The sequence below is a fragment of the Mesoplodon mirus genome, assembly GCF_964341445.2.
Source record: "Mesoplodon mirus genome assembly, chromosome: 8".
Lineage (NCBI taxonomy): Eukaryota > Metazoa > Chordata > Mammalia > Artiodactyla > Ziphiidae > Mesoplodon > Mesoplodon mirus.
In genome coordinates, this window is record NC_138984.1 from 38469719 (window position 1) to 38492957 (window position 23239).

Here is a 23239-nt window from a genome sequence, read left to right on the forward strand (position 1 = left end):
AGCTTTTAAGATAATCACTTCCTTATTTTGCCTAATAGTCTTACCACTCACCTTTGAATCCCTAAATAGTACGATTTAGTTTTGCCTGTTTTGAGTTTTAAAAAATGGAATTATATATATTTTTTCACTTGTTGCTTCTTTCACTTAACATTGTAAGATTACAAACAACTATGTATAAAATAAATAAGCTATAGCCATTATTTTGTAGTAACTTTAAATGGAGTACAACCTATAAAAATATTGAATTGCTATGTTGTACACCTGAAACTAATATAATATTGTCATATAATCAACTATACTTCAATAAATAAAATAATAAAATTTTAAAAATTAAATTAGAAAAAAAAGCATTGTAAGATTTATCCATGTTGTGTGTAGGTATGAGTTTCTCAAGGGTGTAGACCAGGCAGTGGAATTGCTGCCTCACAGGGCACTTCTTTAGCTTTATTAGATATAAATGCCACTCTCTCCAAGTTGAATATTGCAGCTTACTCTCCCACCAGCAGGATGTGAAAGTTCCCATTGCTCCAACAAAAAAATTGGTCATACTTTTAAATTTTGTCATTCTGGTAACTGTATATGTAGTATGATCTCAGGGTGGTTTCAGTTTGTATTTACCAAATTGCTACTAAAATTGAGCACATTTTCACATGTCTATTGACCACTGAGACTTTTCTTTTGTCAAGTACCTGTTTAAATCTCTTGCCCACATTTGAAATTGTACTTATAGGAGTTTTTAAATAGATGTTGGATGAGACTTAATTTATTTGCTACGTGTGCTGCCATGATCTCTCTGATTCTGTGGCTTGTCTTTTTACTCTCTTTATGATGTCTTTCGATTAGCAGAAGTTTTTAATTTTAAAATATGCAAATATATCAATTTTTACCCTTTTTGGTGTATTGTTTAAGAAATCTCTCCCTTCACTGAAGCAATGGGGGGAGGCAAGGAGTGAATTGTTTTTAAATTTGGGCATAACATGGGACATTTTAATTTTTTTAATTAACATAAAATTCTATAAGCTAGAGTTATTATTATAGGCTGATGTGCCTGAGTAATACGTTTTGTGAGGAGGAGAAGGAAGAGCTAAATCTTAAAAGATTCGTACTGAGTGTCAATGAGCTTCGCAGAGGTAAAAAGACCTAGGAAGCCTTTTGTCTCTCCTGCAAGCTTTGCTCACTTGCTATGATTTTTTTTTTTAAAGCATGTCCTCTGGCATCAGTACATTACCACAGAAACCAAATGCCCATTAATTCATAACGTCTTTGATTCTTCAAATATCTACTGAGCACTACTTTTTTTAGCATCTTTATTGGAGTATAATTGCTTTACAATGGGGTGTTAGTTTCTGCTTCATAGCAAAGTGAATCAGCTATACATATACATATGTTCCCAGATCTACTCACTCTTGCGTCTCCCTCCCTCCCACCCTCCCTATCCCACCCCTCTAGGTGGTCACAAAGCACCGAGCTGATCTCCCTGTGCTATGTGGCTGCTTCCCACTAGCTATCGATTTTACATTTGGTAGTGTATATATGTCCATGCCACTCTCTCACTTCATTCCAGCTTACCCTTCCCCCTCCCTGTATCCTCAAGTCCATTCTCTATGTCTGTGTCTTTATTCCTGTCCTGCCCCTAGGTTCTTCAGAACCATTTTTTTTTCAGATTCCATATATATGTGTTAGCATACATATTTATTTTTCTCTTTCTGACTTACTTCACTCTGCATGACAGTCTCTAGGTCCATCCACCTCACTACAAATAACTCAATTTCTTTTCTTTTCATGGCTGAGTAATATTCCATTGTATATATGTGCCACATCTTCTTTATCCATTCATCTGTCAATGGACACTTAGGTTGCTTCCACGTCCTGGCTATTGTAAATAGTGCTGCATTGAGCATTGTGGTACATGACTCTTTTTGAATTATGGTTTTCTCAGGGTATATGCCCAGTAGTGGGATTGCTGGGTCGTACAGTAGTTCTATTTTTAGTTTTTTAAGGAACCTCCATACTGTTCTCCATAGTGGCTGTATCAATTTACACTCCCACCAACAGGAGCACTATTTTAAAAAGAGCTTTCTGCTAATTAACGTGGAAGATGCAGAGATAAGGAGACTAGCTTTTCAGGGAGCTTAGACCTAGTAGGAAGGAAACATGTGTACCAGTGACCACTTGATAAATCCCTGTGAAAGGGATTAAGCTCCGTAAGAGGGATCCATGGGAGCCCTGAAAAGGGTGTGTGGCTCTTCAGTTGAGGAATCACTGAAGGCTTTCAGGTCACAGTTGAAATCAATCTCAAAAGATGGGCAGGCTGGGAAGAGGAGTGGTGGTGGCATGGGCATTCCAGGTATGAGAATGCCACAAGCAGAAACTCAGCCATGAGCAACTGAGTCGAGGGGGCAATGCCCACAGGCCAATCAAACATGACCTTGGTTTTTATATGTGGAAGAATGTAGAAAGACTCTCTCCCACCTACCCATAAATTCTAAGTCTGCAGCTCTGTTTCAAAGATGCTTGAAATTGTAAGCAAATATTGGACCAAGCAGAAGTTCAACTTGTCCTCATAACTTCCTGCAAAAATAATTTTTAAATTTAAATATCACTAATGATATCATCAAACCATGACAGAACTGCTTTTTAGTTTTGTTTTTGTTGCTTGTTTGTTTTTATAAGTAGTACTTATTTACTCTTGTGCAAAACTGAATTCATGGGGACACTTTTTTTTTTTTGCGGTACGCGGGCCTCTCACTGTTGTGGCCTCTCCCGTTGCGGAGCACAGGCTCCGGACGCACAGGCTCAGTGGCCATGGCTCACGGGCCCAGCCGCTCCGCGGCACGTGGGATCTTCCCGGACCAGGGCACGAACCCGTGTCCCCTGCATCAGCAGGCGGACTCTCAACCACTGCGCCACCAGGGAAACCCCATGGGGACAATTTTTTAAGGCAAAGCTTGCAGTGATTCACTTTTTATGTGGCACTTAAATGCCACAGATGATGAACTTGCTCCTTTCTCTCCTTCCTTTCATCATACTAACACCAGGACCTGTATGTTCTGTTTAAGTAGTCTAATTGGCCCAGGAAAAAATGAACCCTTGTTTTTATTTCCTCTGTTATTGTCCATTACAACTCCTGGACAACATTATAAGCTGAAATGATAACTTGGGGAGATGCTAACATATAAATCTGGACTTCTGCAAAATAGTCTACATTTATTCATTCATTATAAAGTTGTCCAGTCAGAATGGAATTAAACCAGGCCACTCCTCTCTGTAGTCAGGGCTTCCCTGAGTTCATTCTACACTTGCTGTAGAGATGGTGTGGTATTGTGGAAAGGGGGAAACTAGAGACAATTCATGACAAAACTCTGGGTTTCAATTTCTTTACTCATAAAATGGGGAAAATAATATATTCTCTGCCCACCTGAAAGGATTGTCATAAGAAACAAATACGCTAATTCACATGGAAAATAGTACACCGAAAGCAATGCACAAATCGAAGGTACTTTTCTTAGTTTAGTCCATGAGATCTTTTGTTAGTGGGAAGCCAGGCTTTTTCTTGATTGTCTGTTGATGCCATATCAAACCCCTCTCCCTTAAAAACACCCAAGTAGAGAGTCTTCTTTTTGTTTTCTTATGAAATGAGTAGAAGAAGGCAGGAAAGGGAGAAGGAAACATTTACTGAGCATCTGCTATGCTCCAGGGTCTGTGCAAAGAACTTTACATTCACCACTTCACTGGTATTATTAGGACCATCTGTGTTTTACAGAAGAGAAACAGGAGGCTCAGAAAGATAGGGTGACTACGTCAGTGTCACATAGCTAGCAAGCAACAGAGCTGGGATGCAAACCCAGGGTCAATCTGACTCTAAAGCCATTGATACTATTTCTCACACACTCCACTGCTTCTCTGATAAATACATCACAGAGAAATGATGTGTCCAAATATTTTGTAGTATACAGTTGTAGAGTCGGTTGAACGCATTTCTCCCCCATCTGTGGCCTGGCTGCTCTGCTTGTGCTGTTAATACAGTCCCTGGCTTGCTCCCCCAGATCCCACACTCACGTCTGCCTGCATTGAAAGATGAGCTTATGGGACTCCCCTGGCGGTCCAATGGCTAAGACTCCGCACTCCAAATGCAGGGGGCCCGGGTTCGATCCCTGGTCAGGGAACTAGATCCCGCGTGCCACAACTAAAGATCCTGTGTGCCACAACTAAGACCCGATGCAGCCAAATAAATTAAAAAATTAAAATTAAAAAACAAACAAACAGGGCTTCCCTGGTGGCGCAGTGGTTGAGAGCCCGCCTGCCGATGCAGGGGACACGGGTTCGTGCCCCGGTTTGGGAAGATCCCACATGCAGCGGAGCGGCTGGGCCCGTGAGCCATGGCCGCTGGGCCTGCGCGTCCGGAGCCTGTGCTCCGCAACGGGAGAGGCCACAACAGTGAGAGGCCCGCGTAACGCAAACAAACAAACAAACAAACAAACAAAGGTTCTTAACTGCCTCTCAGGAAGGTACTAAGTTACTCAGTTAACTAACAGCACTTTTTGGATAAAAATTTCTGTAGGGAATAGGAGATGTAGGCCCTGTCCTCTTAGAGCTTCCAGGAGAGAATTTGAAGTTCTCTCTGGTCCTGTAATGACTTCACCAGTCAAATCCTTTCAGAAACCCGTGCTACAGGGGAAATATCCTTTCCAAGCTCAGTAAATAGAGTTACTTCAGGAGCTACTGGAGACTGTGAGGGACTCACTTGTCCTGTCAAACAGTTGTCCCTCTGTAAGTCTTCAGACCTCTTTCCCTTTCTACCATGATTAGATGCTCCAAACCAAAAGGCATTCCACATCTCACAGATGTTCTGAAAATAGCAGGACATATTTTAAATCAGAATGTCCTTTAGAAAACCAGGGACAGAGAGGTCTCAGACATATTTCAAATTGAGTCTGGCTCTAAGGACCTCCCAAGAGATGGGAAGATGCTAACCTTCCAAAGTCTTATCTGGGCATCCAGAGACTGTCCTAAGATACTCAGCCTTTGAGAAACTGTCTCCACACTTACTGTTTTACCCCATTCATAAAGGTTGAGAAGCCTGCTGTCGGCCAAACATCACACCCTAGTGCATTCAGACTTGCCCCATCCTATAATTCTCCCTGGGGAGAACTCACTCCAGGGTCAACCCCAGTCTCTACCCTGACATTCTCCTGCTGCCTATTCAAGAAGAATAATTCTACCCTGATCCCTCCTTCTCATCTTTGAATAGTTCTAGGCCTGGTTCCCTCACGTGATTCTCTACCTGGGTCACACACCTTGAACATTAGCCAGAAACCTCTTCTCTATTCTTGTGTCCCCTTTCCCTTGACTATTTTCTCTGGAAGATATTCTTGATTCTGAGATATTTTCCTCCCACTTAACCCACCCCATATTTCATTAAACGAATGGAGGAACTGGAGGGAAATCCCATGTGCTGTGCTCCTTCCACTGACAGGCACAGTGGAGGCTCTTCATACACACTGACTTATTTAACCATCACAAAGCCCCTGTTAGGAAATGTAAGAGAATTTTAAAACTTTGCCAAAGTTACCAGCTAGGAGGTGGTATCGTCGGCTATTGTAGTGTCAACTGGGAAAAAAAACCCAACACGACATGAGAGCTGTGAGTTTCAGTTTTATTTGGGGACTTACTAAGGACTCTAGCCCCGGATACAGTCTCTTAAAGAGCTCTGAGGAACTGCTCCCAAGAGGTGAGGCGGGCAGGTCAGTATATATTTGTGGTTTTGGAGAAGGGTCACGTGCAATCAGGCACACATTTGGTAGAAGGTTAGTCATGAGGAACAGGTATCTCAGTCAGTGACGTTAGATCTTTTCTAAGTATGGAAAGATGTAAGAATCCAGGGTCATAAAAAAATTTCTCCTGAAATATTTCTATCTATGTAAGGGCTTGTTTTCCCAGAGTACCGAGTGCCTCATCCTGATCTTCACCTGAATTCCTTTCACGGTGAATTGTAGGTCAGTGGCTGCAGTGGCTAATGACTTGATTCTTGTAGAACTGGGCGGTGGGCAACATTCTTTGTTTTACAGTAGAGTTGAGACTTGAAACCAGGACCCATCTGGTTCCAAAGCCACTGCCCTTTCAAGTATCCTCCCAGCCTCCCAAGTAAACCAGCCTGTTCTATACACCGCTAGTCACTACCTGTGTCATAACTGATGTCTCCTGATGATTCAAGTTGTTCCCAAAAGTTAGGATATATTTCATAACAAGTCTTTTCTTCTAATCAGAGATTGAGTCGAATTAAAATAAGATTAGACTAGAAGCAGTCTTTTAAAAATAAAGATAAAAAGGAAGCAGTCTCTCATTACCACTTTGTGGGAAGATTTGCAGTTTCTCAAAATTCAATAGTATCAGTAAGTTTGGGATTTTCAAATGGTGTGGGGTTGACCACTAGGGCCAGAGTTTCAATGTTGCATTTGTTTTCCAGAAAAGGAGCTCAGCATAAAATGCAGCTAATAGTGGGGTTTTGTTTGGGTTTTTTGCATAATAAAAGTCGTAACTGAGCAACATTAACTACAGACACTCCTCCCCATAAATCCATGGAGACTCTGTGAAAAGCATTTCAGAGAAATCCAAACCCCAAGTAGTCTTTGGCAAGGGGTAATTTGCCATGATGGTAGTTAAATAAGGAGAATATTGAGTAGCTGACTACAAAGAAGCATCTGAAAATGAAAATAGCTGTGGCTGAAGTCCCTCAATAGAAAGTGTATATAAAATTTCTCACACGTGGCAGCCCAAACTGGTCTCTGCTTTTTATGAGACAAATTTGACAGTGCATACCAAGGAGCTTAAATCATACCCTTTTGGCCTAATAATCCCACTCCTGAGAATCTATCTCAAGGAAATAAGTCATAAAGAATAAGGAAGACTGTACATATTTCTATAGCAGCATTATTTATAATTAACAGAAAACTGGAAACAGCCTAATTTTATAATAATAAAGGAAAGGCTTAGTACATTTTGGTATCTTAATTCTTTGGGATATCATGCAGCTATTAAAAATATCATCCTACTGTACAAACAAGAAAAAGGATAAGCATAGAATACAGAATGCAAATACGCAGAAGTTATAGATATGCAGAAATACACATGTTGATAAAGAGTAGGAGGTGACACAAAGAGATGAAACTAAGTATGTTAGCACAGTGAGATGACAAGTTTTAAACATTAAAATTTTCTTTTGTGGGCTTCCCTGGTGGCGCAGTGGTTGGGAGTCCGCCTGCCGATTCAGGGGACGCGGGTTCGTGCCCCGGTCCGGGAAGATCCCACATGCCGCGGAGCGGCTGGGCCCGTGAGCCATGGCTGCTGAGCCTGCGCATCCGGAGCCTGTGCTCCGCAACGGGAGAGGCCACAACAGTGAGAGGCCCGCGTACCGCAAAAAAAAAAAAAAAAAAAAAAAAAATTTCTTTTGTAACGACCATATTTAGTTTTTAGGGACTTTTTTTCCCCTGTTTTATCTGCTGCAACTTATATAGAATCATGTTTCCTAATTATTGTTGGAACAGAAGATTATTCTACAAAAGACACATGGGGAACATGCTAGCCAAGTGTGAAATATAGAGAATTACTAATTTACAAATACTAATGCTATTGTTTTAATTTGCAGTGAAGGGAATTTGGCTACAAAGCAGGTTGTGTTCCTTCAGAGACCAGTTATGTGGAATTCAGCCACTCAAACACCGGAAGTGAGTAAAATTGATGCTTTATGATCTAAATGTTACACTGAAGCATTTAATCCTTAAACTCTCTTTGTAATTCTAAATGGTGAACAGATGAGGAAGTGCGGAGTTGATAAGGAAACAGTCTTCTGAACCAGCATATAACAAAGGAAATGTGCCAGCAAACAGGCATGTGAGACAGTTCTGAAGGGGATCAGAATATTACTCTAAAATATGCCACTTGGGCATAAGGATTACTATTTTGAGCTAAAGGCAATTAAAAAACAGCAGACACAGGAGGACCTCTCTACCCTCTCCCTTTCTGACAAAAGCAGAGCATAAATTTCCCTTTTAAAAGGTGACAGAAATTTCCATTTGTAAAGTTGCCTCCCTCTCCTGTACCAGAGATGACTCATCACTGGGAAGGACACAGACTGTAGTCCCCACAAACAAACCTTACTAAAGCCTTCTTTTCCATCAGTTTCCCCAAATACTTGCCTTCCCACAGTCTACTGCCCCTAGAAGCCCAAACCCCTTTTCCTTTGTCTAGTCACTTCACCACAGTTTATCACCCCTTGTAAAATGATATATAATCTCCCGGTCTAACTGCCTGTTTGGGTTTTCACTTCTCTGTGCAGCCCCCATGTGCATCCAAAATAAACCTTTTCTCCTATTAATCGTTTTTTTAGTTTAATTTGCTGGTCTGAGAGACTGAACATAATATGATAGAGGAAAAGTTTTTTCCTCTCCACAGTTATAAGCCTTATAAGTGAATGTGCGTGATATCTGTGTGATCTTGTCTATCTTGACTTCTGACAGCACTTTTGTATTGTCTCCTCAAGGTCACATTTTTTCAGCCCTTTGCTGAAGGGCTATGCTGAGCCTCAAGTCACCTTATCCTTAATAGACCCCTACTAGATGCACACCTAGAATAGTATCATTGAATGAAGCAATCTGTGCATTAATTACTTAAAGCATAACCTTCAAAACGGGAAGTTTGCAAATAGACCAGAAAATTATTTGAAGTGATTCTTTTTCTGTATATCAAGAAAATATTGTTTTAGAAAACTTTAAAGTTTTCTAAACTAGCAAAGCTAGACTGACAGTGTATGTAATGCAGCCATGCTACGTTGTCTCACATTAATTTTGGAAAGACTCTAGCTGGCTCCATAGGTAAGCAGGTAGAGAGGTGGAAAGGTAGATAGGATATTCCTCCCATGGGAGGAAAGCAGAGTGATCAAGTACACAGATTTTAGAAAGACTGAATTAGAGCCCACAGGTGAGCAGGGCCTCCCAACCAGGGTGAGAGTGGCTCAGGTTCACAAGTTCATTAAGAAATATTCGGTTAAGAAGAAGCAAGGTGGATCTATGTAAAGAATGGCCAGAAAAGGTTTTCATTCTTCTTTCTCCTTCCTCAAAGCAACTTCTCACCATGCTACAGCCTTTTCTTTCCTTTTCCTTTTTCTTTCTTTCTTTTTTTTTAAAAACATTCTGCAAACAGCCATCATTTTTGAGAAAGATCAACAGAATTCACAGCCTCATGGGATTTTGACTAACTGAGGGCCCTGGAATTGGTGTTTGTGAAGATATAAGACCCCAATTCAGCTGCTTCATGGTCTGCTTTCTTAGGGTTAGATATCAGTTCTCTGTTTCCCTGAAAATAACTGAGCTCTTTTTGTTTAACTTTAAATAGCATTCAGTAGTCTAGTGGTAGCTTTTCTTTGGGTAATCTTTATATTTATATCCATTGTAATATAAAATTTCTGGCTCATTTATATAATAGTAAGGAAGTACATAAATGGTCAGTTTTCATCAATGAGAAGCCCAGGAGTAATATATTTTATAGCTTAGAATTCTACTTCTAAACGGATTTACTCTTTCTTCCTTTGATAAATTTTTAATTTTCCTAGCAGGAAATCTCAGGATATTGAGATTATTTCAGGGCAGAACATGTAGGTGGTTCAGTCTGGAGCTGAAGTATGTAATAGCTATAATAGAAAACCAATTTGTAAATTCTTTTAATTCTCTTCAGTGGAAATAATTTGTTACTTTATCTCGAGAAGGTAGTAGACTATCAGTATCGCCATAGAGTTAATTTAGCTATCTCATATATATTTTGTGAAAGTTATACATTTATAACATGCCTTGAAAAAAATTTTTATGCAGTTGTAGGTCTGTAATGGGACTATTCTTTGCTTGTACCTTGAAATCAGTTGTTGTTTGGGAGGGGCTGATAAGGGGATTGCTTCATTTATAAAGGTTTTCAAAGAATTATTTCAAAGGTGTTTAGTTCTTTTTTATTTATTTATCTATCTATCTATTTATTTATTTATTTATTTGGCTGAACCAGTTCTTATGCAGCAGGTGGGCTCCTTAGTTGCTCCTTAGTTGAACTCTTAGTTGCGGCATGCATGCGGGATCCAGTTCCCTGACCAGGGATCGAACCCAGGCCCTCTGCACTGGGAGCGTGGAGTCTTATCCACTGCGCCACCAGGGAAGTCCCTAGTTCTTTTTTTAAAAAATAAATTTTTTAATTTTATTTTTGGTTGCGTTGGGTCTTTGCTGCACGCAGGCTTTTCTCTTGTTGTGGTGAGTGGGGGCTTCTCTTGTTGCGGAGTACAGGCTCTAGGCGCGCGGGTTTCAGTAGTTGTGGCTTATGGGCTCTAGGGCGTGCAGGCTCAGTAGCTGTGGTGCATGGGCTTAGTTGCTCTGCAGAATGTGGGATCTTCCTGGGCCAGGGATCGAACCTGTGTCCCCTGCATTGGCAGGCAGATGCCTAACCACTGTGCCACTAGGAAAGCCCAAAGGTGTTTAGTTCTAAAAACCACTTGGTGGAAATTTGAGACAATTATAAACATTGCCTTAGGATCGTTAATGAGTTTTCAGTAAAATGATAAATTTCATGGGCTGGTAGAAACTGATCTAGGGTTTAACGCTTGAAAAGAAAGTTCTCTCTTTTACTGAGATTAATGTCAAGATATATATAAGACTTTTTGTATTCAGTTGCACTCAACATAGAACAGTACTTTTATGTTAAGCAAAGCCATTTCATGCCTCTGTATAGGGGAGGGAATTGATAATCACATGATGAAGAAAGCATATTGTTGGAATTTTTTCTTCTGCAGTTATAAAGACCTTTACATTTGGAATTTGTTTATCATCCAAAAATATGTTTTTACACAATATTCTAGATAGCTTGAGAAATTTTTTAAATATGGAAAATATCAATTCAAAATATTTATAGTCCCAATTACTGCCTCAATTTTCTTTAAGCTATTGAAAGATAGTTTGTTTTAGGAAAATTAGAAAAATTTTAGAAAAAAATTAATAGGAGAAAATCTTCTGAACTGGAGCTAAGCAAAGAGTTCTTAGACATGACACCAAAAGCATAATTCATTTTAAAAAATTGATAAATTAGACCTTATCAAAATTTAAAACTTTTGCTCTGTGAATAACACTAAGAAAATAACAGAAAAGCCACAGACTGGGGAGGAAAAAATAACTTTGTAAATCACGTATATGACAAAGGACTTGTATCCAGAAGGTATCAAGAACTCTCAAAACTTAAAAAATAAATAAACAACGCAGGTAAAATTTAGTTAAAAGTCTTGGACATCTAACCAATGAGGATATGTAGATTAGAAATAAGCACATAAAAAGACAATTAAATCATTAGTCATTAAGGGAAATGCAAATGAAAACCATGATGAGACACTACTATGCATCTACTAGAATGACTAAGATTAAAAAATATTGACAATACTAAGAACTAGCAAGGATGAGGATCAATCAGAACTATCAAACGCTGCTGGTGGGAATGCAAAATGGTGCACCCTCTCTGGAAAACAGTTTGGCAGCTTCTTATGGGGTTAAACATACACTTACATATGACCTAGCAATCCCACTCTTGGGCATTTACCCTAGAGAAATAAAAACTTTTGTTCACACAAAAAGCTACACATAAATGTTTATATGCTCTATTCATAATCTCCAAAAACTGGAAAAAATCCAAATGTCCTCAGCAGGTGTATGGATAAACGGCTGTGGTACTTCCATACAATGAAATACTACTCAGAAATAAAAACAAATGCACTCTTGATATGCACAATGGCGTGGATTAATCTCAAAAAGCATGCTGATTAAAAGAAGCCAGTCTCAGGGAGTTCCCTGGTGGTCCAGTGGTTAGGTCTTGGCACTTTCACTGCCGGGGCCTGGGTTCAATCCCTGGTCGGGGAGCTAAAATTCTGCAAGCTGCACAGCACGGTGCAGCCAAGGAAAAAAAAAAAAAAAGCCAGTCTCAAAAGGTTATAGACTATACTATTCTATTTTTTTTTTAATTTTTAAAATTTATTTATTTATTTATTTATTTATGGCTGCATTGGGTCTTTGTTGCTGCATGCGGGCTTTCTGTAGTTGCGGCGAGCAGGGGCTACTCTTCATTGTGGTGCATGGGCTTCTCATTGCGGTGGTTTCTCTTATTGCAGAGCATGGGCTCTAGGAGCTTGGGCTTCAGTAGTTGCAGCACACGGGTTCAGTAGTTGCAGCACTTGGGCCCTAGAGCGCCCGGACTTCAGTAGTTGCGGTGTGTGGGCTCAGTAGTTGTGGCTCACGGGCTCTGGAGAACAGGCTCATTAGTTGTGGCGCATGAGATTAGTTGCTCCGAGGCATGTGGGATCTTCCCAAACCAGGGGTCGAATCCGTGTCCCCTGTATTGGCAGGCAGACTCTCAACCACTGCACCACTAGGGAAGTCCCTGTGCTATTCTATTTATATGACATCCTCAAAAAGGCAGAACTGTACTGTGGATAACAGATCATGGGTTGCTAGGGATTTGGGGTTTGGGGAAGGCTGTGATAAAGGGATAGCATGGGGGGTTTTGAGAGGGATAATAGAACTGTTCTGTGTCCTGATTGTGATTTGTACACAAATTTATACACATGTATTAAAATTCATAGAACTTTACACTTTTACATATTTACTTTTAAATTTAAAAGATTGTATGCTTTATAATTTTAATTTTTTTAATTTAAAAATAAAATAAAAATGTTATGAAAGATTGTATGCTTTATAAATCACATAGGCTATATTTTTTATACCTTTGTCCTTCAGTAAAAACTCTCCTTGGATAATGGAATTTTTATGAAGTATAATGAGATTGTTAACCTCCCTTTCCTCTACATGAGGCTCTGTAGTATAAATAAAGCAAGGTTCTTTTTATCTTGCTCTTCCTTTTATCTATTTAAAAATTTTTTTCTTTATTTTGGGGGGAGGGCTCTAGATAGACTCAAGGAAGTGATAGCTATGCTAAGCAGGGTAAGAGACTCTGACCAGGATTTTACCTCCATCTATTAAATGTTCTCAATTTTTCTTCCAAGATCTTCTTTCTTAAGTTTTCTGTTTCTTTGAAGACTCAAGTAAAAAACTCATCAGATTTTTCTATTACCTAAAAATCTTTATTTCAGTTAAATTCTTCAGCCCATTTCCCTTTGATAATTATTTATAAGAAACAACAGTTCATTTAAAAGTATTTAGTTTCCACTGACTCAGAGTAGGGTTTCCATCCAGTGGTGTTCTTAGGGGTAGACAACAAACCATGAAAGGGATTCCAGGGGATGGGTGTGTGTGTGTGTGTGTGTGTGTGTGTGTGTGTGTGTGTGTGTGTACAAACAGCTTCTGCCAGGCTCTCCAAGCTTCCGTGTCCTCATCTGTAGAATGGACAATGTTAGTACCTACCACAGGGTTGGGAGGAGGATTCAGTTAGAAAACATGTAGGGGGCTGGGCACAGCACCTGGTCACATGGAATGTTGCTTTTGTTTACATAGGAATGTTTTTCTTTCAATTCTAGATGATTAAATACTAACTCTATGGAGAAACTGAAGAAAAAATCCAGAAACTCCTAATGACCCTCCATTTTCTCCAGCTAAAAATTACCTTCAGCTAATGTGTAGGAATGTAGTGCATTGATGCTTTTTGACGTTCAAAAAAACACACATGAACATATATACATATGTTAATATTTATATATATATATAAAGCAAATATGGCAAAATATTAACAAGTTTTGAACTAGGTAGTAGGTTCATTGTAGTATCCTTTAAACTTTCTGTATATTTGAAATTTTTCATAGTTGGAAAGTTGGGAAAAATTAAGCTAAAAAGCATTAGCTGCCAAAAATTTTTTTCTGTTAGCTATTAAGTGGTAACTAATTAGTTACTAAGATGCTATGCCAAAAAGACCAATTAGAATGATTTAAATACAACAGAAGGGTCTCTCTCATAATTATCTAAAGATGCGCAGGCAATCCAGGGTGGGCAAAGCTCTGCCTCATGACTGGTCAGCTCTGCCACCCTCAACATTTGGCTTCTGCCTCTGGACCCAGGACTGCTTCTTCACTCATTGCTGTGTCCAACCAGCAAGAAGTAGGAAATTCCAGGCATGCTTCTAAGGCACTGACCCCCAAGTCACAGACATATTTCTTCTCACATCCCATTGGCCTGAACTTTATGTCCACAAGCATCTGCAAGGGAGGCTGGGAAATGTAATTGGGGCAACCATTGCTGGTACCGTAGTGAAATACTACATGCCTAGCTAAAAATTGCAAGGCATTGGTGGTGAGGTGGGTGCAGAGTTCTGTTATTAAAAGAAAGATAGAGGGCTTCCCTGGTAGCGCAGTGGTTGAGAGTCCGCCTGCCAATGCAGGGGACAGGGGTTCGTGCCCCGGTCTGGGAGGATCCCACATGCCGCGGAGCGGCTGGGCCCGTGAGCCATGGCCGCTGGGCCTGCGTGTCCGGAGCCTGTGTTCCGCAACGGGAGAAGCCACAACAGTGAGAGGCCCGCGTACTGCAAAAAAAAAAAAAGAAAGAAAGAAAGAAAAGAAAGATAGAGAGACTAGACCCTGGGAGACAGGAGTTAAATTTAAATGGTTCCAATTTACATTTGTTTTTCTTCTTTAGAGAAGTTTTGCATTCAAGTTATTTTCTTGTCTTTAAAATGTATCTCAAAACGAATGATTTCACGTGGTAAAGACTTCTTGGGCGCATCTATTGAATCATTTCTCTAATACAAACCAAGAAGTGAAGGAGCTGCAGTCACAGAAATGTTCTGAATTAGATCTTTTGAAGGTAACTATAAATAAAATCACATGGGGACTTCCCTGGTGGCACAGTGGTTAAGAGGCTGCCTGCCAATGTAGGGGACATGGGTTCGAACCCTGGTCCGGGAAGATCCCACATTCCGCAGAGCAACTAAGCCTGTGCGCCACAACTGCTGAGCCTGTGCTCTAGAGACCGCGAGCGACAACTACTGAGCCCATGTGCCACAACTACTGAAGCTTGTGTGCCTAGAACCCGTGCTCCGAAACAGGAGAAGTCACTGCAGTGAGGGGCCTGCTCACCGCAACAAAGAGTAGCCCCCGCTAGATGCAGATTGAGAAGGCCTGTGTGCAGCAACAAAGACCCAACGCAGCCAAAAATAAACACATTCATAAATTAAAATAATAATAATAAAAAAATAAAATCACATGAATACTAAGAAATATTTACTGTATACATTAACTTCTTTCCTTACTGCATGGTAAGATAATTATTTAATCAAACTTTGTTCTTACTTTTCCATTCATTTGAAGTTCATTTGAAATTATTGGAAAGTCATAGGGTCATATTTCATTCACTAGCTGTTAGTATCCTCAGTTGAAGTCCATGTGAAATTTAATTTGGTGCCAGTATAAATAGAATATATCAGGTACCTCACAGAGCATCATGTATAAATAAAAATGAAAGCATTTTGCTTTTATCATTAATGAAGTCCTTCATCTAGGGAATGCTTTTTACTCAAAGCAAACGGGCTTCTTACTGGTGTGGGCAGAAGGGAAGAGGGATCACCGCAGCCACAGGGCAGTGTGCAGGCTGGAGAGAAGCCCTCTTCTGGGCCACCCGCACTTGTTTCCATATGACTTATTGGTGTCCCTTGGGGTGTAAGGGACAGAAACCCTTCTCAGATTAGCCTATGTCCATAAGGGAATTTATTGGCTTCTAGGTGGGAAGGATTCTGACATAGCTCATAATATCAAAAAGAGAGCTACAGGGCTTCCCTGGTGGCACAGTGGTTGAGAGTCCGCCTGCCGATGCAGGGGACACGGGTTCGTGCCCCGGTCCGGGAGGATCCCACATGCCGCGGAGCGGCTGGGCCCGTGAGCCATGGCTGCTGAGCCTGCGCGTCCGGAGCCTGTGCTTCGCAACGGGAGAGGCCACAACAATGAGAGGCCCACATACCGCAAAAAATAAAAAAAATAAAAAAATAAAAGAGAGCTACAAAAAACAGTGCCTCAGGGACTGATTCCAGAGATTCAACAGCCCCAGGATGTTCTGTTTGTTTCAGCTTCTACGTATGTATGTGCAGAGGGCTTCTTATGAAGTGAGTATGGCCACCTCATCAAAAAGAACGAAATTCTTGAAATAACTCAGACAGAGAAAGACAAATACTGTATGTTATCACTTATATGTGGAATCTAAAAAATAAAACAAACAAATGAATATAACAAAAAGAAGCACACTCCCAGATATAGAGAACAAACCAGTGGTTACCAGAGGGGAGAGGAAAGGAGGGGGAGGGGCAGGAGAGGGGGAGGGGGTTAAGAGGTACAAACTACTATGTATAAAATAAATAAGCTACAAGGATATATTGTACAGCACAGGGAATATAGCCAATATTTTATAATGACTTTAAATGGAGTATAATCTATAAAAATATTGAATCACTGTTGTACACCTGAAACTAATACAATATTGTAAATCAACTATACTTCAATTTTTAGAAAGAAAGAACTTCTTTACCCTAGAGTCAATATAGCAATCCCAGGGAAGGGCTCTGATTGGATCTGATTGGGTCACATGCCCACACTGCAGTAGAGAGGAAGGTGGATAGGAAAGCTAGCTGGAAAGATGGTTGTCCATGACACCTTTTTCCCTTCCCAGGTTTGAATGATTTTGACCGCCCCAAGCTTGGATGACTCAGGAACATATTCTGTGAGCAAGAAGGGTTGGGGTTTCTCTGCATGATTCAAAAGCTTGGACTCTTCTAACTGGTACTGGAGTCACACTTAGTCTACAGTGGCTTCCTATTCCTCTTTCAACCCTGAGACACACAAGGAAGAGAAATCCTGAATGTCCACTCCATGTTTTTATTACTTTATAAACCATATTTTTTAGCTACTCCTCCACTCTATCCATCATAACACTGTCCAAGACTGCAATGTCTTATGATTGCTGGTATAATTCTGACTTTGTTCTTTTGCTTTTGTTTTTAAGACGTCAACAGTGGAAAATGAAAGACACATTGGTAGGACACCCTAACTGAAACTGGTTTGTCACTGAGTCTCATGTATTTGAAATGGGTCATTCATTTTTAGTAAATGAGGATGATTCTCAGAAGTTGACCGATTTTATCAAAGGGTAGCATTAGATCTGCATGCGACTCTTGGTAGAATCTGCTCTCATTCTACAGTGAAAATATCAGAAGTGAGAACCTATATGAATAAGTCTGGCAATGTTGCATGAAAAGTCTCCTTATTGACATAGGGAAATACTCAAAATACAGTGAGTGTTAAGTGCAAAAGTGAGCTAGCTGTAACATCCATGTGTGCATATGCAAATACATAGTAAAACATGCCAAATTTAAACAGTGGTATCTCTGTGAGATGGGATTGTGGGTGGGTTTTGCTTTTTTCTTTATTTTTGCCTGCTTTTCTACGCTGAGCGTGTATTATTTTTGTAATTGGAAATTTTTATTTGAGAAACATACAAATCTTTGACCACAAATCTACTCATATTTTTGCAGAGCAGATGATGTGAAAAAAATAAGGTAAGACACTCTCAGGCTCCAGTTCAAAGCCAGCCACTCCCTGACCTTGGACAAATACCATCTTCCTTCTGGGTCTTACCTCTGTACAATGAGGGATTAAAGTAGATGATCTCCAAGGACTGGTCAGGCTTCAGTCTCCTACGCTCTAAGTTATAAGGACATTGCAATTTGATTTGTTGGAAAAGCTATTATTTCATGTAGAGTGAGGGAGGCGACATCATTGCTGAACATGTATTTATTAAAAGTCACTTGGTAAAAAAAGAAAAGAGTTTGTTCTGAAATCTTTTATAGAGTTAGGTATTTTGTCATCTTCTAATACTTAAAATTTGGTGGCTGTTTACTTATGAATACTTATTTAAAAGTGAATTACTGTCACTATCTTATTATTCTGAATAATACCCAATTTTTATTAAGAAAATTCTCACTGAGTATGTGAGAGCTGGCCTCTATTGGCTGATGTACAAGAAGGAGTTTATTGCAAAATTCACCTTTGGCCCTGGTGCTGGTGAAAAAGGAAAGATCCAGGCTGCCAAGTGCTCCCAGGCTCCCCCTCCTTCCCATTTCATTCAGTCAACAGGAGAGGTCATTCAGGAGTGAATGCACCCTTTGTGCCTGTGGGAAAGGAGCCAGAAGCTAGGCTTGAGAAAGGAGCAGTACCGGTCAGCCCTGCCTGCAGCCAAAAGGCTATATCCGCACTGACCAGCGTCCCAATGCCAGGGAGAACGTGACATTCTCAAATCCTCTACCCTGAGAGTAAATCTGTCAGGTCCCACTGCTTGTATTAAATTCAGTACATTTCATGAATGGGAAGAAAAAGGGAGAAGATTTGAGATCTGAGACTTGCACTTGATGAATGCAAATGAAAATGTCCCTGCCATCAAGCTATGTCTGACTTGGGCTGTGAGAGTGGGCCTTTATTGAGGCAGGACCCACTGCAGACTTGTTCCTTTCAACTTGTCCAAGGACTCCAGTAACTCAGCCAAGAAAAAGATGAGCTGCCAACACACTCCTTTCAATGCAACACACTGAGGCCTGTATCTTCCTATACAAATAGTGCCATCAACCGTGGTTACAGTCCACAGTAGTCCGCAAAATTCAGTTTAATACAGCTGTTTGCATGGTATATTTGCCATGAAAGCCAGTATGAAATCCTTTTACTTTTATTTTTTTTTAATTTTTTGCCCCACCGCACGGCATGCAGGATCTTAGCTCCCCGACCAGGGATCAAAGCCGCGCCCACTGCAGTGGAAGCCTGGAGTCTTAACCACTGGACCACCAGGGAAGTCCATGCATTTGTATTTTATACAATATAGTTCAAGAAACCTATGGATTAACAAACTTTCGTAAGACTAGCCTAGGCATCTGACTTCTATATATTTTTCTGAGAGTTTTTTTTGAGTAATTTTCGTTCTCACATTTGAGAAAATGTAACCCTAGTTTCCAACTAACATATAAATGAGCTTTAAGCAAATAAACTCTTTGTAATCTGGGAAATTACTGGGCTTTTTAAATGTTTTTTAAATTTTATCTTTATCTTATTTATCCTTACTCAGTTTTTGTGCCTGAGTATATGATCATGATCTAATATCTGTCACGTTATCAGTATTAAAGAAGCCCCTGTAATCTCATCAGGAGTCTGAAGATCCACAATTCTCTCCCTGAGCTCTCCTTCTGTTGACTTAGATATCTTAGTTTGACTTAAGTTACCTTGGCGGAGACCACGTCTTTTTATTGAGAACCACACCAAGGATGAGGTCAGGCCTCAGTAATATATTTTTTTTTGCGGTACGCGGGCCTCTCACTGTTGCGGCCTCTCCCGTTGTGGAGCACAGGCTCCGGACGTGCAGGCTCAGTGGCCATGGCTCACAGGCCCAGCCGCTCCACGGCATGTGGGATCTTCCCCGGACCGGGGCACGAACCCGTGTCCCCTGCATCGGCAGGCGGACTCTCAACCACTGCGCCACCAGGGAAGCCCCTCAGTAATATTTCATAATGAAAATATCCGCAGCTTCTCTGACAGTCTGCAGAAGCTGGTCCCGGGGCCGAGCAATCCCACTGTGTCAGGCAGAAGCGGCTTGTAGAAGGACAAGGAGAGGGGTCTGCTCCACCTAGAAAGGCACCCCTGATTCCAATATGATCTCAGTCTGAATCACCTATGCAGCCTATTCCTATAGAAATGGGGGAGAGGTAGCCTCTGGGGCACTTTTTCTGCTGCTCAGATCCCGACAAACACCTAGAAGGAAAATGGAGCTTTTAGCGTATCTCTACCTGATTTGCTCACCCAAGTAAGATCTCAGCAGGTCCCTCTCCTCAGGTGTCACTGAGGACCCAGACAGGGGCACACAGCCTGTCCGCCGATGAGGAGAACGATGGGCCAGGAAGCCACCAAGTGGTGTGAACAGAGAGGGGAGCGCACCTTCGCTTGGAGGCCGGGGAGGAGGGAACGTGAAGGGCGGCCCGAGCTGGCCCTTGAAGAGAAGCGGGCAGGGAACTAGACCAGCGGGACAAGACGGCGCCCATCCTTTAAACTCCTGGTTGCCAATCTCTTGTGTTTCAGAGGAAAGGCAGCCGGCACGTGAAAGGTGAAGACAGGAGCAAAGCCACGAGCAGGAGCGTCGGATTGGACACGGCCCTGTCACACCCTGCAGAGGGCTGGAGCCTGCCCGAGGCGCGCCTCCTAGCTCCTTCTAGAGAATGCTGGATGAAGGAGAAGAGGCTGGCCCAGCACAGCAGCTTCTCCGGGTTCAGCCAGAGTGACAGTGTCCTGCGGGAAATAGATGATGGACAGTTTGACCAGGAAGATGGAGTAACTCAGGTCACTTGTATGTGAGCAAAGAAGGAAAGGAACAGAGGCCTTGTAAATAATTATTAAAATAATTGCCAAGTTACTTTATTGTATTGCTTTATCTGCATTTATGGGATACTTTGGATTTTTCCAGACTCAGGCTTTCCTCTAATCTACGTAAACTTTGGCTCAACCTTCCAGGCAAGGAAGAATAACCAACATATTTGTAAATTTAGAATCATGTTTACAGTTTTCTCAACTAAAACATCTGTTTAAACAGATGTCTTATGAGGTTATTAACCGATAATGTACTTCAGTGTCTCATGAATGTGTAAGGTATACTTTTCTTACAATTCCTGGTAAGACAACTAAATATCTCAACCAGTATTTTCACTTAATTAGAAAATTCTCAGGAAGTTAGAGCCTTACTTAAGCTGAAAATTCTCCCTCTCTCTTTCACATACAGACACACACACACACACACACACACACACACACACACACACACAAAGGGCTAATTAATAAAGTACCTATTTCCTGAATATAACAATTAATCTAAATTTTGTCTTTAACTATGGCAGGTATGTACAAAGCAAACCCTTATTTGCTAAAATATTCTTTGAAAAAAAATCCTTTTTGTATGTCTTTGGTTTTAAAGGGTCACCATGTTACCAACCTCGTACTGATTCATTTAGCTTAAACTTTCTTGTGTCTAATAGCCTAGAAACACAGCAAAGCACCATCCCTTAAAATTCAATATGAGAAGAACCTACAATCTCAATATTTAAAAACCGTAGTAGACAGAATTAATTTTCTTTCTTTTAAATTGTAAATAGTCTGAAAAGGGAAACATCAACTTTAAATGGAAACTGAAGTCTTTTATCGGCCTAGATATGAATTACGCTGTTATTTTGATTGCTAAAGCATGAAGAATGTGGAAACCCAGAATTTTCAGTCCTGCAGGAGTAAAAAGGTGCTCATAGCACATGCAATGTGTACAGTGACTTATCTGTTCCATCTCTGCTTTTCTTGCTCTGCTAGTAGGGATGCCTTTGCCTTGCCCAGCCTTTAACAGGTAAAGACTAAAATTTTACAAAATAGAGGATTTTCATTTATCTACGAAAGGCTTACTTTGAAATGTGGTTTACTTCTAATGAATTACAACTGTGCCATTGATGTGTTCAGTCTATTATATATTTTTATTAGCATTGGTGTTGACATTATAAAGTCATTTGAATAATAAAATGTCATTTGTAATTGGGCTATTGTTTTATTGAACACAAATGCTCATGTTTTACACATATGACAGATATGTATTACATGTTCTCAAATATATTGTGTAACTAGGGACTTCCCTGGTGGTCCAGTGGTTAAGACTCTGCACTCCCAATGCAGGGGGCACAGGTTCAATCCCCGGCTGGAGAACTAAGTACCTGCATGCCACACAGTGTGGCCAAAAAAATAAACAAATAAACAATTTTATGTAAATGTTATGTAAATGTAAATCAACCATATGGTTGACATGTAAATCAACCATACTTCAAAAAAAAATGTATGGTGTAACTAAACTATGTTGATCTCCATGAATTGTTGGTAAGATTGACATGGAATTATTCTACTTCTACCATGCAGAAGCATTACCTTTATAGGTATAAAGGAACTGAAGAATATTCTGCTCAGTATTATTCTATGAAAATAGCTATCAACAGTACCTGTAGAAGTGTTTTTTTGTTTTGACTTTTAGATGAACCTGAGTTCCATATTCAAGAGTTGGTGAATTTTTGGTAGAAATAAATACTACTTCTGGAGCCCACAAAATGCCATGAGTTATGAAACACAGGTAATGAACTCAGAAAGATCAGACAGTTTTTCCCAATGCCAGGGTCTACAACAGGCAGAGATTCTGGTATATTCTGTTAGTGTAAAGAAGAGATTTGAAGTATTAAAAACAGAGAAAGAAATTTATATCGACTAAAGGAAAACTCAGAAATCTCTTTTAATTTTTTAAAATTTGTATAGGAATACTTTCTTTTCACAGTTTGTTTCTAATCTGTTATTTCTTCTTATTAAAAAAATCTTTTTATTAGAATAAACTTAGTGGTCATACCCTTAAAACCTATTTTATAAAGTTACTCCAACAGTTACCCTTAAGTTATGTGGCAAGTTTGTATGATAGTGAATAAATAATGACCAAATGGTTCTAGAGCATTTTAATTATATATAAGTAACTCTGAGTCTCTCTCTCTCTTTTTTTTTTTTTTTTCTGAGTCTCTTTTAAAAAACAAAAAGTAACAAGGCTGGGCTTCCCTGGTGGCACAGTGGTTGAGAGTCCGCCTGTCGATGCAGGGGACGCGAGTTTGTGCCCCGGTCTGGGAAGATCCCACATGCCGCGGAGCGGCTGGGCCCGTGAGCCATGGCCGCTGAGCCTGCGCGTCCGGAGCCTGTGCTCCGCAACGGAGAGGCCGCAACAGTGAGAGGCCCGCGTACCACACACACACACAAAAAAAAGTAACAAAACTTGGACTCTATATGCCTAAGAAGTTAAATGTGAGTAACCTTATCATTATCTTCTGCCAGTTGTACATTCAGTTCTTTTCATAATGCTGTGTAATTCCTTAGGGGCTCTGGCATGTGAATTTTTAATACCTATAAATTATGATGATGAAAAAATATGCAGATCATAGATGTGGGTGTGAGGTTCTGCCATTCCCCTTGGTACAGCATCTATGGCACTTCTGTCTTAGGTTTCCAAAACCACCTGTTAGTTCCATCCCATTTGGGTTGAATGTCACCTGTTATCTCCATGGACAGCATTTAGCACCTAATTACCAGAGAAATTGCCACTGAGCTGGGGAGCAGCTCTATCAATGTCATTTAAAGACAACAGAAACATCACTC

At 40.4% G+C, this 23239-nt stretch overlaps 1 protein-coding gene across 1 annotated transcript in view; it reads left to right on the top strand.

The window, feature by feature from the left end:
* Positions 1–22828, top strand: part of RFTN2 (raftlin family member 2) — a 69788-nt gene extending 46960 nt beyond the window's left edge. Inside the window, exons 8-9 of the mRNA XM_082630026.1 lie at positions 7646–7724; positions 20114–22828. Coding sequence (XP_082486152.1) covers positions 7646–7724; positions 20114–20386 — 352 coding nt within the window. The 3' untranslated portion in view covers positions 20387–22828. The remainder of the gene's footprint in view (positions 1–7645; positions 7725–20113) is intronic.
* The last annotated feature ends 411 nt before the right edge of the window (positions 22829–23239 follow it).